Genomic DNA, 16,085 nt, shown 5'->3' with positions numbered 1-16,085 from the left:
AATGTTTGTGATGCACTGAGTAATTATGGTGACGGTGGCCTTATAACTACATACACAAAATCTGAAGCCACAGCTCTTTAATATGGACAGTACAAAAGGAAGAATTAGATGAAGTTCCAAGTGTGCAATTAACTTTCAGAATTGCAAAAGTTCATGACCAAAGACTTGTTTCTATACACATATACACACATATATATATATATGTGTGTGTGTGTGTACACACACACACACACACACACACACACACACACACACACACACACACACACACATATTCATCAGTAATCCTATCACTAAAAAACTAACCTGCTGTCAGGTAGGCATAATAGCACTGGGACCATCTCGATTCATTTTTAAGCCTTTCAAAGGATTCAAATGCATCTTTGAAATTCATTTCTATCATGCTGCACCAGCCTAAAAATGAGAACGATTTTAACTTATGACAGAAATCATGTTAGTTTTACATGGTATAGGCAACTACACTAAACAAAGAACTAATGTTTGTGAACACTTTGGGTTGTGGCAAGTCCAAAGATTTTAAGACACCTTGAGGAATTCCATAACATTTTAAAAAAATATTTTCTGAAAAACCTGAAGGGAAGTATAACTAAAACTTAATTGGAAATTGCCTCATTACCTATAACCAGTGTATTATACAAGATAAAAATATTTTTTAGGGATCAACTCTTGCATGTATCAATTCAAACAGGTTTCAAAAGTTTCAGGCAAAAAGATGCATTATCTTATTCAGTTCTCAAACTAGTAACAGAGAACTGCTATGCTCACTTTGTTTCTGTGAGGAGGTTCAGCAACAAGTAGTACTTCTAAGTACTTACAGGTGTACCAAGGCTATAGAATCTTCTGTGGTTCTCATAGATTCAAAGAATTGTATGACTGGAAGGGACCTTGAGAGGTCATCTAGTCCAGTCCCTTGCACTCATAGCAGGACTAAATATTATCTAGACCATTCCTGACAGGTTTTGTCTAACCTGCTCTTAAAAATCTCCAATGATGCAGATTCCACAACCTCCCTAGGCAATTTATTCCAGTGCTTAACTATCCTGACAGGAAGTTTTTCTTCTAATGTCTAACCTAAAGGCCTTTGCTTCAATTTAAGCCCATTGCTTCTTGTCCTACCCTCAGAGGTTAAGGAGAACAATTTTTCTCCCTCCTCCGTGTAACAACCTTTTATGTATTGGAAAATTTATGTCCCACCTCAGTCTTCTCTTCTCCAGACTAAACAAATCCTCTTTTTTTTCCCCAAAAACTTCATTTGTAGGTCATGTTTTCTAGACCTTTAATCATTTGTGTTGCTCTTCTCTGGACTTTCTCCAATTTCTCCAAATTTTCCAGAAATGCAGTGCCCAGAATTGTACACAATACTCCAGTTAAGGCCTAATTAGTGTGGAGTAGAGCAGAAGAATTATTTTTTGTGTTTTGCTTACAACTAATACATCCTGCTAATACATCCCAGAATGATGTTTGCTCTTTTTGTAACCGTTTTATACCGTTGACTCATATTTAGCTTATGATCCACTATGACTCACAGATCCCTTTCCGCAGTACTCCTTCCTTGATAGTCATTTCCCAGTTTGTATGTGTGGGACTGAGAGTTCTTTCCTAAGTGGGGTACTTTGCATTTGTCTTTATGTAATTTCATCCTATTTTCTTCAGACCATTTCTTCAGTTTGTTCACATCGTTTTGAATTTTAATCCTACCCTTCCAAGCACCCGCAACCTCTCCCAGTTTGGTATCATCTACAAACTTTGTAAGCGTACTCTCTATGCCATTATCTGAATCACTGATGAAGATACTGAACAGAACCGCACCCAGAACTGATCCCCACGGGACTCCACTCGATATGCCCTTCCAGCTTGACTGTGAACCACTGATAACTACTCTCTGGGAACAGTTTTCCAATTAGTTATGCACCCACCTTATAGTAGCTCTGTCTAGGTTGTATTTCATTAGTTTGTTTATGAGAAGGTCATGCAAGACAGTATCAAAAGCCTTACTAAAGTCAAGATATACAACATCTACCACTTCCCCCCATCCACAAGGCTTGTTACCCTCTCAAAGAAAGCTATTAGGTTGGTTTGACACGATTTGTTCTTGACAAATCCATGCTGTTACTTGCCATCGTATTATCATCTAGGTGTCTGCAAACTGATTGCTTAATTATTTGCCCCATTATCTTTCCAGGTACTGCAGTTAAGCTAACTAGTCTATAATTCCCTGTGTTGTCCTTATTTCCCTTTTTATAGATGGGCATTATATTTGCCCTTTTCCAGTCCTCTGGAAACTCTCCCATCTTCCATGACTTTTTGAAGATAATCGTTAATGGCTCAGATTTCTCCTCAGTCAACTCCTTGAGGATTCTGGGATGTATTTCATCAGGCCCTCATGACTTGAAGACATCTAACTTGTCAATGTAATTTTAACTTGTTCTTTCCCTATTTTAGCTTCAGCTCCTACCTTATTTTCACTATCATTCACTATGTTAGACATCCAATCACTAACAAACTTTTTGGTGAAAACGGAAACCAAAAAAGTCATTTAACACTTCTGCCATTTCCACATTTTTGGTTATTGCCCCCCACACCCCAATTTAGTAATGGCCCTACCCTGTCCTTGGTCTTCCTCTCGCTTCTAATGTATTTGTAGAATTTTTCTTGTTACCCTTTATATCTCTAGCTAGTTTAGTAAGGCTTTGCCTTGGCCTTTTAAATTCTGTACCTGTATACTTGTTTTTATTTGTTTATATTCATCCTTTGTCATTTGACCTAGTTTCCACTTTTTGTAGAACTCTTTTTTGAGTTTCAGATCATTGAAAATCTTATGGTTAAGCCAGGGTGGTCTTTTGCCATATTTATCTTTCCTACGCAGTGAGGTAGCTTGCTCTTAGTTTTACTAATCATAGCAGATACACTGAAGAAGAAAAAAAGTGACATCTCCAAATTTTTGTGTTCAGTTGTATTTTAACAGAAGGCAATGGACATGTATGTTCAAGCCCTGGGAGCTCTGAAGTTCCAGCAGGATTGTTAATCCTTGGCACAGAATCATTGAATTCCATGGCAGGCTTTCAGTCTTACAGAGTGGACACTTTTTACTCTGCCTTTTTTATTAAAGGCAGAGTAAAAAGTAGCCAGCTCTAATTTGTGGATTGTGCTCTTAATTCTATGGAGGTTTCTACATGTAGAAAAGCATGAGTTACTACAGGTTGTATGTATGTTCAAAGATCATGCAGTCATCAGATGTTACAATCCAATTGGCAACTAAGGAATCATAAGAAAGAGCATTATTAACAATCCATGCAGTTAGGACACTCAAACTTTAATAACTTTTGAGGCATCAAATCAAAAACCTTAACTAGAAAGAGCCAGAATATAAAATGGTGTCATTTAATCAAAATTTGAGAGCAGAATATGTACATGTCATTGAAGTTGTATTTACCAATTTCATATAGGCAGACATGTTGGATCTCTCGCTGATCTATTGCAAGTTCCAAAGCAGTATGAAAGGAGGTCAAGGCACTGTTGATTTGACACTAAGAGGGGAAAACAAAACAAAAAACATAACACAACTACTGTTAAATAAATGCAAATTTGAACAAGTACCATTATAATCACAATTCAAAAAATCTTCAAATACAAATCTCTATTATCAGTAACAATTAAAGAACAAATGATTATCTAGCAAATAGAAGGACCCATATTTCACACAATAGTCACTGGTTTTCTGGAAAAGAAAGGGGCACAATATTGTGCTGAGTGAGACTTGAGTCCAAAACAAATTCCAGAAATTTCTAACCTTAAGATGAGCAGAGTGTGGAGGAGGTGAAATTAATGAAGTATTTGAACTAGTCAAATATTAATAGCTTGGTTGACATAACAGTCTGACTAGTTAGATAACTTGAGGGTGCTTTTGTTCAATTGAATAATACCATTAGCCTGAGCTAAATCAACTATTAACACCAAGCAACCAGAAGTTATTTTCACAGCCAATTTTGTCTTGAGCCAACAATGGGATCTGTGTGAGGAGACCTTTGCACTCATGTGGAGCCCGACAGGCCTATGGTTGGTTAGCAATAAAAGATTAATGACAGCATACTTGGCAAAGGAAGAAGGGACAGAGTAGCTAACCAATTAGAGTACTTAAGCAACACAAAAGGTACCACATACACAAAAGATAGACTCTAATATAATTTCTGCCTGGAAATGTGAATTTTACCGATTTTGGCTTTATATATTTTTTTGTAAAAGGTTTGAGGGTTTGAGATACAAACATAAGGATTCAGCATGTTTTCTGTAAGCGTGTGTATTTAGGGACAAGTAGTTTTTATTTACTTTTCTATTCCACCAGATATATAGTCACAAGTCTTGTTACTTTAGAACAACAACAGTTTGAGATTTATTCCTATGGCAGTGCTGGATATAGGAATTTCTAAGTAAAGTGTAATACTCTGCCATTATTTCCATATCATCATCTATAATGATTTCTGAATTCACAGATTTTTTCATTTTTTTGGAAAGTATTTGAGCTTTGGATACAAACTGAAAGACAGGAGTGTGCTTCTGGATGAAATTTTCTGTATAAATCATCCCTCAGATCATATTTACATGACAAAGCTGTGAGACAGGACATGAAAAATCTAGCCAGAGGACTAAACCCACTATCCAGAGGCTGATACAAAAGACTGGGGGTGGCAGAAGAGTTCAAAAGGGCTTGATGAAAACTCAGCCTCCCTCTATCTGCTGAGAAGAATGAGGGTGTTTATCTCTCTTATCAGGCAGATTTCTGAAGAAATAGCTTGGGAGTGGTGTGGGGCTCTATTCTTAGTATCAACCTAAAACTAGTAGATGTCTGATCAATGCTCTCTTTTAGTAGCTAGAAAGGAGATGCACACTTTTCCTTACCTTCCTCATGAATAACTCCAGTACTTTAAATTGTGTACACTAATTACTTGAAAGGTTTATCCTGCAAAGAACTGCTTCCCCCAGTGATGGCATCCTACATGCAGATCAAGCAGATTTCAGACCACGCCACAGTACCTGTGATCAAGTGCTGGCACTCAATACCCTACACTGAGAATGGCTTCCAGACCAAGCAGAAGACATGCAGTATTTCTAGATCTTGCTTGTCATGACATGATCCAACATACAGGCCTACTTTACAAACTGTCATTGGTTCTATTGTGGTGCATTGTCATGGCTCTGGAGCTGTTCCTGAGACATCATCAGTTCCAAGTTTCACTTGGACAAAAAAAAATAACACACTCCAGTTCCTGGAGACCTTAAAAAATTTGCCTACCGCAGGGTTAAGTTCTATCACCAACACATTTGAACCTTTTCACAAATGACCTTCCCTATACCACTGCCAGATGTTTTATCTATGCAGACATCATCTCTCTGGCAGTGCAGGACCAGGATTGCTATCACTTAGAAGTGCTGAATGCAGATGCAGAGAGAGATGGCCCACAATGATAAAAGATGGAGACTTAAACCAAGTGCTAAAAAAACAGCTTCCAGCTATTTCCATTTAAACCACTCCAAGGCCAACAAACAGCTCAACATCTTCCTAAATGACCACAGGCTGGACCACGATCCAAAGTCTGTATATTTAGATGTTACATTGGACCCCAACTTGACATTCAAGGAACACCTTTCCAAGACCTTGCTGAAAATTAAGACAACAACCTGATCAGCAAACTAGCTGGTTCAACCTGCGGAGCCAATGAGTAGACATTAAGCACCTCTGGGCTTACCTTGTGCTATTCTGCAGCAGAGTATTGCCCTTCAGCTTCTCTGACTCAGGACTAGTGGACAGTTGAATGAAACTATGCATATAATTGGTACTTTGAGACCAACCAGTTTGACTTGTATGCTGGTCCTGTCCAACACTGCTCCTTTGGACATCAGGCAACAAGTCACCTTGCAGAATCTTTCCCTTATGGTGCAAGACATGCCCATCTACCCATGTTTAAAGATGTATCTAATCCACCAAGCCACCAAATTATTAGCTCAAGGCATCCCATTTGGACAATTCCTTTAAGGGGACCTCAATGTCACCTCCAGGTGGCATACTAGGTGGCAAGAACAAAGTTCAAACATAGCCAATACCTATCTTGTGACAGATTTAACAGTCCAGCCACCTGGTTTTGATTTTCCATGCCATCGGTAGGAAAAGTTCAGTTGCTTCAGATGTAGGGTGATCAGACGTGGTACAAATAGGGTGGCCAGATAGCAAGTGTGAAAAATTGGAACACTTTTTTCAGGGGAGGGAGGAGAATAGTTGCATATACAAGACAAAGCCCCTAATATCAGGATATCTAGTCACCCTCGCTGCAAAAGACTGTAAGGAGGACCTTTGTGATTCTCCCCTTTGCTGCTGTGGCCAGTTAGAAGAGGTAGGTCATATATTTGCAGACTGCATCCATTGACAAGGGCTGCCTGGCTCCCTCAGAGACTTGAACAATATCCTTTTCTCAGGGTATGTCTACACTACGGGATTATTCCGATTTCACATAAACCGTTTTTAAAAAACAGATTGTATAAAGTCGAGTGCACGCGACCACACAAAGCACATTAATTTGGCGGTGTGCATCCATGTACCGAGGCTAGCGTCAATTTCCAGAGCTCTGAACTGTGGGTAGTTATCCCGTAGCTATCCCATAGTTCCTGCAGTCTGCCCTGCCCATTGGAATTCTGGGTTGAGATCCCAATGCATGATGGTGCAAAAACAGTGTCGTGGGTGATTCTGGGCAAATGTCGTCACTCAATCCTTCCTCCGTGAAAGCAAAGGCAGACAATCATTTCGTGCCCTTTTTCCCCTGGATTGCCCTGGCAGACGCCATATCATGGCAACCATGGAGCCTGTTTTGCCTTTTGGCACTGTCACCGTATGTGTACTGGATGCTGCTGCTGACAGACACTGTACTGCAGTGCTACACAGCAGCATTCATTTGCCTTTGCAAGGTAGCAGAGACGGTTACCATCCCTATTGCACCGTCTGCCATTGTAAATTGGCGATGACGGTTATCATTCACTTTGTACCGTCTGCTGCTGTCATGGGTGCTTCTGGCTGGCCTCGCTGAGGTTGGCCGGAGGCGCATGGACAAAAATGAGAATGACTACCCGGGGCATTCCCTTCTTTATGTTTTGTCTAAAAATAGAGTCAGTCCTGCCTAGGATATGGGGCAAGTGTACTAGAGAACCAGAGCCGCTCCAGGTCAGAGCCCCAGAGATCCCGGAGAAATGATGAGCTGCATGCCATTCTAGAGGGTGCCCCTGCAACAACCTCACACGTTGCTTCCCTCCTCCCCCAACCCTCCTGGGCTACCGTGGCAGTGTCCCCCCATTTGTGTGATGAAGTAATAAAGAATGCAGGAATAAGGAACAATGACTTTTTAGTGAGATAAAATGAGGGGGAGGCAACCTCCAGCTGCTATGATAGTCCAGGCAGGACATTAATGGGTGGGTGGGAGAGGAGCGCAGCCTCCCACTGCTATGATAGTCCAGGGAGTACGGAATCTTTTCTTTAGACATGTAAGGGGAGGGAGGGCTGATGGAGCTCAGCCTCCAGCTGCTATGATGATGACAATTACCAAGCCTTTTGTACCATCTGCCGGGAACGAGCAGGAGTCATTCCCATTTTTACCAAGCCACCCCCGGCCGACCTCACCGAGGCCAGCCAGGAGCACTCACGGGATGATGAGGACTGTTTTCCACCATTTTGTATTGTCTGCCATCAGGAAAGGAAGGGGAGGGGATGCTGCTGTTCAGCGCCGCAGCACCGCGTCTACCAGAAGCATGCAGTAGACATATGGCGACATTGAAAAAAGGCGAGAAATGATTTTTTCTCCCTTTTCTTTCACCGGGGGGAGGTGGGGTAAATTGGCGAGATATACTCCGAACCACCTTGGACAATATTTTTGACCCTTCAGGTATCGGGAGCTCAGCCAAGAATGCAAACGCTTTTAGGAGACTGCGGGGACTGTGGGATAGCTGGAGTCTTCAGCTGGAGTCCTCAGTACCCCCTCCCTCCCTCCATGAGCATCCATTTGATTCGTTGGCTTTCCGTTACGCTTGTCATGCAGCACTGTGCTGAGTCCCTGTTGTGGCCTATACCGTCGAATTGCGGCCATACTAACCCTAATCCGACATGGCAATACCGATTTCAGTGCTACTCTCCTCATCGGGGAGGGGTACAGAAATTGATTTAAAGAGCCCTTTATACCAATATAAAGAGCTTCATTGTGTGGACGGGTGCAGGGTTAATTCGGTTTAACACTGCTAAATTCGGTTTAAATGCATAGTGTAGACCAGGCCTCAGCTACTGAATGGTTAATACATTTACACTGACACACCTGACTTTAACGTCTATTTAAATGCAATCAGAGTACCTTTTTATGCTACGGCTCATAATTTTCTTAAGTTACAGCACAATGAAATTAACAAGATTCTTGTCAGGTTCACTGCTGTCCACAGGGTTCTGATTGGCAAATAGTTAAGCTGATCAAAAGCCTTGTTAATTTCACTGTGCTGTTAGAGAAAATCATGGGCAGCAACTGCACTGAATCTGTGTGTCTGCAGACTCAGAAAGACAATCATGTACCAGTTCACATTTGGGAAATGGATCTTCATAATATTAAGGGCTAGAAAAATGTTTTCTAAATGTAAGTTTTAATTTTGAAGAAATTGATGACTTACATCCTCCAACTCTCTTGTCACTCAGGTAATGCAAAAGTCAGATATAATTTCTGGCTCATCGGCAAACTATTTTAGGGTAGTCCATGCAGACAACCGTAAAACTTCCTTTAGAGTCAGATTTAATTTTAAATCCTGATCTCACTGGCTACTGGATTCTCCATTGGGATCCTTGTCCCCTTATTCATTCTGTCTCAGTTCCATTTCAATATGTTATTCATTTTTCTCTTATTCTTCCTTCGTTTTCATTTTATAAATCAAGAAAGTATAATTGAGTATTGTTTACCTATACTACAATAAACTAATATTCATGTTTTAAAAAATTTCATTAAAAAATGAATCACTTTGGATCAAACTATAATATTCAATTTCTTCTAAAATAAATTCATTTAATAAATATTATTTCTTTAAAATGAACTTATTTTAAAAGTAAATCTTTTGTTATGTTTGAACATACTGAATGGTTTATCTACTTTTCTTGGATATTTATTTACTGTTGAAGTGTGCATTGGGAAAACTCATAAAATATTTAAGTAAAAGGAAGATTAAAGTTACACACACATTTCAATAAAAGGTTCCTATTATTTAGGGAAAGTAAAAATTGACCCAGTGATGTAATCTAAAAAACTACATGCTCGCTCCACACAGCTCCTAAAAATTACTAAAAGGCTGACTTATTTCTCAAGAAGAATGTTTCAGTTTAGAATCAAAAAAGGACAGCTTTAAAAGAAAAGATATCCTGCAATAGTCATTTCCTGCATAAGCGTAATAAGAGTTCTGTATAATCTGGGTGAAATTCCTAGACCCATAGACTTCAATGAGGCCAAGATTTCACCCTGTTTGTATTTTAAGGTGAAGTTCTCCACAATCCACTTCTCCAGTTTCCTAAAATATTTTACTGAATATGTCTCTCAGTGTCTCACAGTGCAAGAATTGTCTCTTTTGTGGCCTCAAATCAGTTTAGAAATTACTTTTATCAATTCAGCTCATTAGTTTTGAACTGGCCTAAATCAAATTGATAAAAGCCATTTCTAAACCAGTTTAAGAGTGACCACGCAGAGGTTTGCAAGGGTTTAACTAAACTAGTGTAAGTTTGTATGCAGACAAGATCTTAGGCAAAATCAGTCCCCTATGAAGCTTCTTAGCTGAGCTGATTCACATTTTGACAAAAGATTTTTTATAGTCTCACCATTTTACTTAGGGGCACACCTCACAACACTTCAATCACCATGACCCAGCACCACTATCTTTGACAGACTCACAGACACACCTCATGCACCCATACAATTTATATTTATTCACACATACGTGATAAGATCTTCTAAAAAGCCTAACATGTATTTCCATTAGTCTGTGTTGATACTAAGCAGATGAGTGAAAGGGACCCATCAGTGAGTAAAAGCAGCAAACAAACAAGTATAATAATATAGTTTCCAGGAAATCCTTACTAATTGTATGTAACCCATGGCACCGAATGAAAAGATGGTTGTTAATTGCTTTTCATGGATTTGGCATGGGGTGGGGTGGTTTTGTTTAATTTGCTTCTTTGTCTCATCAGGGAATACCATTTTAGTTGCTAAGGAACTATTTCATTGTAAAGCACATTTGCAGCAGTGATATACAGCAACTCCCTGTAGGAGTAAACCATAGTTACAATGCAACAGTGTAAACAGGAACAGCCTAAATTATATAGTTTTCTTGTATAGAATGTTTGTTGGTGTGATGAGAGAATATGCTCTGGAGAAAGTGAGGAATTTTTTTTTAATGACAGTATATTTAATTATCCAGTGAGATTGCATGAGTGAGTTATGGTAAGTTTTGTTTGCTCTCAAGGTTACCAAGATGTCATCAAGGACCCTATGCGTCTGTGCATAGTAAATTAACTTAAGTAGTATACCTTCCATCTACTTACACATTTTAATAATATATTTTAAAAGAACTGGCAACACAGACGTTAACATTATAGAATCATACCAGTTTCAGCTGTGGTTAGGCAGAAACTTCCAAAATAAATCTATATCTTCAAGACCTTACAATCTTCTAATCTTCTGAAAAAAGTTTAGAAGAAGCAAAAGAAGCTTCAGCCCCATCCCAAAAGTTAAATTTGAGGAATTTGTAAAATTTTATTCTGAAAATTTTTGGACAGCTGTGTTAAAACAAAAACAAAACAAACTAACGATTCAGTCCTCTTTTGCATATCTGAAGATTATTTAATTTTCAAATAGAAAGGCTATATTTGCAGAACATCACACACTGTGCAATAATTTAAGCTGATTATGTGGTTTCTAAACTTATACTAAAATATGGCTGCCTGTGGAGCACTGAAGATTGAAATAAATGCAGCTCTATTTATTTCAAAGTCTGATGGCTGTACAATAGTCCTACAAAAATTTGAGGATGTAAGGGCCTTGAGATCTTGATAAACTTCATCTGTGCGTGAGGCCCAGTAGACTTGTCTTTAAGACATTCCTCGGCACAACTAAAATTCCCAGTACCTCCAGATATTGCAATGATGCTTCAATACCCTTCTTTAAGATGCTGGGGTATTGATTTCTGCTTGCAATCTTAAGGTTGCTCCTTAAAATAAATGCACTTCTGAATCTTTATTTATTGGATTAAAAAAATAATCCAATGGAAATGTAAATGACTAAAAACAAGCTAATGCAACATTAACGTTTAGATCTGCTGACCGCAGAGTGTGAACATTTCAAGTTATGGCTCTCACAACAGCAGTCACTCAGCCCTTTGGCACATGCACCTTAGCATGAAAGATTACACAATAAATAATATAACAATCAATAGCCCCCTTATGTATATATAGTGCCAATTAAAACCGAGAGAACCATAACTAATTTTTTTGACTTAGTACTTCTAAAATTTCAACTACCTGCATGAAGTTTTTATTTATACTGCAGCCAAGATTTACCAAATTTGGTAAATTAACCCCACAGCGTTGTACTGAGCCTCTCCAATGCTAGCTAGCTTGGCCCAATGCTATTATTCTCTCTTCACAGTGACCCAATCTCCCTTCACTGTCAACCAGTTTTGTCAGTTTTAAAGGGGACAAACTAGCAGCTATGGAAGCCGGCCAGCAATCTCTAAAAGTAGGGAAAACTGCCTTGCATGTTTGAGGACTCCATGTGTAGATTTCAAAATCTGGAGCGATTCCTCTGATTTTATATTCCAGAATCCTCCATTATTTTCTCAAGGTTTCAGGTATCACTCCAAACCTACTGAAAATTAGGATTGCAATGTATTACTAAATAGTTTACAGTCCAGAACAGTGGTTTGAGCATTGGCCTGCTAAACCCAGGGTTGTGAGTTCAACTCTTGAAGGGGTCACTTAGGGATCTGGGGCAAAATCAGTACTTGACCCTGCTAGTGAAGGCAAGGGGGTGGACTCAACCTTTCAGGGTCCCTTCCAGTTCTATGAGATAGGTATATACTTTTTAAAAAAAATATGGAGATATAATAGAAATGTTTTGATCAAACCAATATGTACAAGGTGATGAGTGATAACTAGCCACATCAGGGGGCAGTAAATACAGTACCTATGTCAGAGGGGCAGTACTAACTTGTGTGTCTCAGGGTATAAAGATGTATCTCAGAGGGAGTATCTTTGTGTGGCCTTAGGGAGGAATGGAAAGTCACTGGGCTGGCCCATTGTTACAGGCATACATGTATTGGTGGTCTGGTAGAGTCTGCGGGATACTAGTACCCGTGCTTCATCAACAACAAACCTGGCCAGGTGCCTTCGTCCTCTTAACGGATCTTGTGGTCATTGGGCAGTTCGATCAAGATCTGCCATGCCAGCTGTCTGCGTAGGGCTAGGGTGGCACACAGAGGGAACACAGACACGCAGTCAAACATCTATCAACTTCTAACCACACTTGGTAGTACAGTATTTTGGGGAAAGTTTTCATCTGGGACATAACTAACCCTGTATTTTAAGAATGATCGGCTTAAGAAGCTCTAACGCTTATGCCTAAATAAATTTGTTAGTCTCTAAAGGGCCACAAGGACTCTTCGTTGTTTCTGCTGATACAGACTAACACCGCTACCACTCTGAAACCTAATGCTTACTGTTTAACTTTGCCCATGAGCTGTATATTTTTTCAATCAAAGCTATACTAACACCATCTCAATTTTCAAGTAATCTTTTTTCTTTTTAATTCCACAGTGTCCTAGGGATGGATGGCTTTTAAAATTAGTTGCAAATATGAATATTTTAGTGCAAGAAGCTTATGCTCCTGATAGGTAGAGGGTGTTATCTTGATGGCTAAAAGCTAAATGAAATACAAGGAGCTGTAAATACCCTCACTTACGATCTGACAGAAAATACAGTTAAGAGTTTGTTTGTTTACTAACAGAGTCACTAGAAACCTGGGAGCAGATTCTCAGCTGGTTTATGTGGTCATAGCTTTATTGAAATCAATGGCACTATAAAAATGCAATCAGCTGAGGCTCTGCCCACTGGCTGGTGTGGAGGGACCAAAGGGCTTACACAAATTAGGACTCTGTCAGATGTTCATTCTTACTGGTTTATCTTACTTGATGGTATTAATCTGTTGCTTTTAGATATTTCAGTATGGACATTCACCCCTCTCTACCTAGGGAAACAAATGGGGGAAAAAACTGCTGGTGAGTGAGTTAAAGAAATAGGAGAGAAACACCAACAGCAGAAAGGCTGATAAACCTCAGTTAAGGATTGAATACCACCCTTAACTCTGTCCATTTACCTGATACCATTATCCCCATCTATCACCAGTTACTGGCCCCAGACACTAGTGTAACAATTTAATAATGTTGTTAGAAATAAATGGATATTAATCAGCATAGTTACCTTAATCAAGTTTTGTCTGGGAATATATTTTTATCTACTTAGCTACTGCACTCCAGTAATGAGAAATGCTCTAAGGCACAGCCAAAAATGCTGAATTTCAGGTAGTTTGATATTAGAAATAATTACAATAACCTATATTTAAATATTCTTCAGATACACTAGTGCAGCGGTGCCCAAACTTTTCTTGTCACACCTCCCGTTACTAGTGATGAAATCTATTCACACACACACCCTCCATTACTGCACAGTTGGTTCAGCAGCAGAGCTTGGGCTGAAGGAAGACCTGGGGGAAGAACTGGGGATGGAGGAGGAGCTGGGGTTACAGCTGGGCTGGGGCTAGAGAGGGAATGAGGGCAGAGCTGGGCTGGTCCAGGGGGTGGAGTGGAGCTGCAGACGGGGGCAGAGTGCTGCTGCGGCCAGAGCGGGGCTGAGGCAGATGGCTATCCCTCCCTGTCCCCCATGTGCCCCCCCAAATGTTCCTCTATGCCCCCCTAGGAGGATTCACCCCACAGTTTGGGGACCACTGCACTAATGTATCTGAAATGTTCTCGTTTTGTGTTCGTGGCTTAAAATTGTGTACAACACCCCTTCTCAATTAGTTTTATTGGACATACTACAAAGATGGAAACAGCCAGACAATTTACGAAGGTGTGCTTGCAGATTTGGCAAAACATATCAGACAATATCACCACCAGACACACATGAAACATACAACATTCCTGAAAAAAAAAGTGAGATATCTGATCATCCTACCAATGTTGCCTTGAACCTCCTGTCTCACTTCCATTTCAACTCTCCTGTGTCATCCTTCCCTTTCACTTGCAGCCAAAATTCATTCGTTTCAACATTTCTAGAAGACATTCAAGACTTCATCCCTCAAACGAGCGATTTTGAGAAAGTGGGAAGATCAGTTCATTATATCCACATTTATATATCATACAATAAGGCTGTTTCACAGAAAACTACTGTCAGAGACCAAGCCCCCATACTACTCTCTATATGCTTTTCAGAGTATAGTTTCAAAACTTCATAGTACAGTAGTAAACTCTCCCGTGGTATCAGGTCCACACTGTACTTCCTTGATTTTCCTCTGACCTCTCAGACTTGGCAGTCCTTCCTCCTCCTATCTCCCACTATTTGTCCGCTTTACATAGCTTTGTCCTTGGACTCCTTTTCTTTTTTGATACATCTTGATGAGATTACAAGTTTGGTTGATAAAGGTAATAGTATTGACGTAATATACTTAAGTCTTCTGTAACACGTTTGACTTAGTACCACACATTTTGATTACTAAACTAAAAACAATATACACAACTAACATGGCAAACATTAAATGGATTAAAAACTGGCTAACTGATAAGTCTCAAAATGTAATTATAAACAGGGAATAGTGATCAAGAGTGTATATTTTCAGTGGGGTCCCACAGGGATTATTCTTGGCCCTACACTATTTAACATCATCATCAGTGATCTGAAGGAATATAAAACCACTAATAAAGTTTGCAGATGACATTAAAATTGGGGGAATGTAAATAAAGAAGAGTACAGGTCACTGATTCAGAGCAATGTGGATCTCTTGGTAAACTGGGTGCAAACAATATGTCTTTTAATGCAGCTATTATAAATGTATACATCTAAGAAGAAAGAATATAGGCCATACTTATAGGATGGGGACTCTATCCTGGGAGGCACTGACTCTGAAAAAGATTTAGGGGTCATGGTCAATAATCAGCTGAACATGATCACATGATATGATGCTGTGGCCAAAAGAGCTAATGCAATTCTGGGATGCATAAACTGGGGAATCTTGGGTAGTAGTAGAGAGGTTATTTTACACATGTATTTGGTACTGGTGTGACTGGGCTGGAACACTGTGTCCAGTTCTGGTGCTCATAATTCAAGGAGAGTGCTGAAAAATTGTGGCTCTTCTCTGAATCCTCTACAAGAATGAATAAAGGATTAGAAAACAAGCCTTACAGCAGTTCTCAAACTGGCGTATGTGACCTGAGGGGTCACAAGGTTATTATGTGGGGGTCATAAGGGGCAGCACCAACCTCTCCCCAGTGAGGGGAGTGAGGTGCGCTAGACTAGTGGTGTGCAAAGTGGAGGCATGCCAGGGGTTCTATGTGGGGCGGAGGGGGGGAAGTGCACAAAGAAACTGTGTCAATATCACTTTTCACAGCAGACTTAGTGTGCCATTACCACCATTACTTCTGCACTTCTGCTGGTGCTGCTTTTAGAGCTGGGTGGCTCTGAGAGCAGTACCGCCAGCAGCACGGATGTAAGGGTGGCAATGAGGGGGCTAAGTCTGCTGTGAAAAGTGATATTAACATACAGATACCACTTTTCACAGCAGACTTACTAGTGCCCCATTGCCGCCCTTACTTCTGTGGTGCTGCTAGCGGCACTGCTTTCAGAGCCACCCAGCTCGGAAGGCAGCACCACCTTCAGCAGCAGCACAGAAGTAAGGGTGGCAATGTGACGCTAAATCTGTTATGAAAAGTGACATTGACAATGTTTCTTCAGTATTAAACAG

At 40.0% G+C, this 16,085-nt stretch overlaps 1 protein-coding gene across 4 annotated transcripts in view; it reads right to left on the bottom strand.

Moving 5' to 3' along the window:
* The window catches only part of TTC39C (tetratricopeptide repeat domain 39C), an 80,850-nt gene that overhangs the window by 25,241 nt on the left and 39,524 nt on the right, over window positions 1-16,085 (bottom strand). For all 4 annotated transcript variants that reach the window (XM_030552921.1, XM_030552922.1, XM_030552923.1 and 1 more), the window contains 2 exons: window positions 3,455-3,548; window positions 307-414 (listed from right to left, as the gene is read on the bottom strand). In XM_030552921.1, coding sequence (XP_030408781.1) covers window positions 307-414; window positions 3,455-3,548 — 202 coding nt within the window. The remainder of the gene's footprint in view (window positions 1-306; window positions 415-3,454; window positions 3,549-16,085) is intronic.

Source organism: Gopherus evgoodei, chromosome 2, assembly GCF_007399415.2.
Source record: "Gopherus evgoodei ecotype Sinaloan lineage chromosome 2, rGopEvg1_v1.p, whole genome shotgun sequence".
NCBI lineage: Eukaryota > Metazoa > Chordata > Testudines > Testudinidae > Gopherus > Gopherus evgoodei.
The sequence above is the reverse complement of the archived record's forward strand: the minus strand, read 5'-3'. Positions and strand labels throughout refer to the sequence as shown.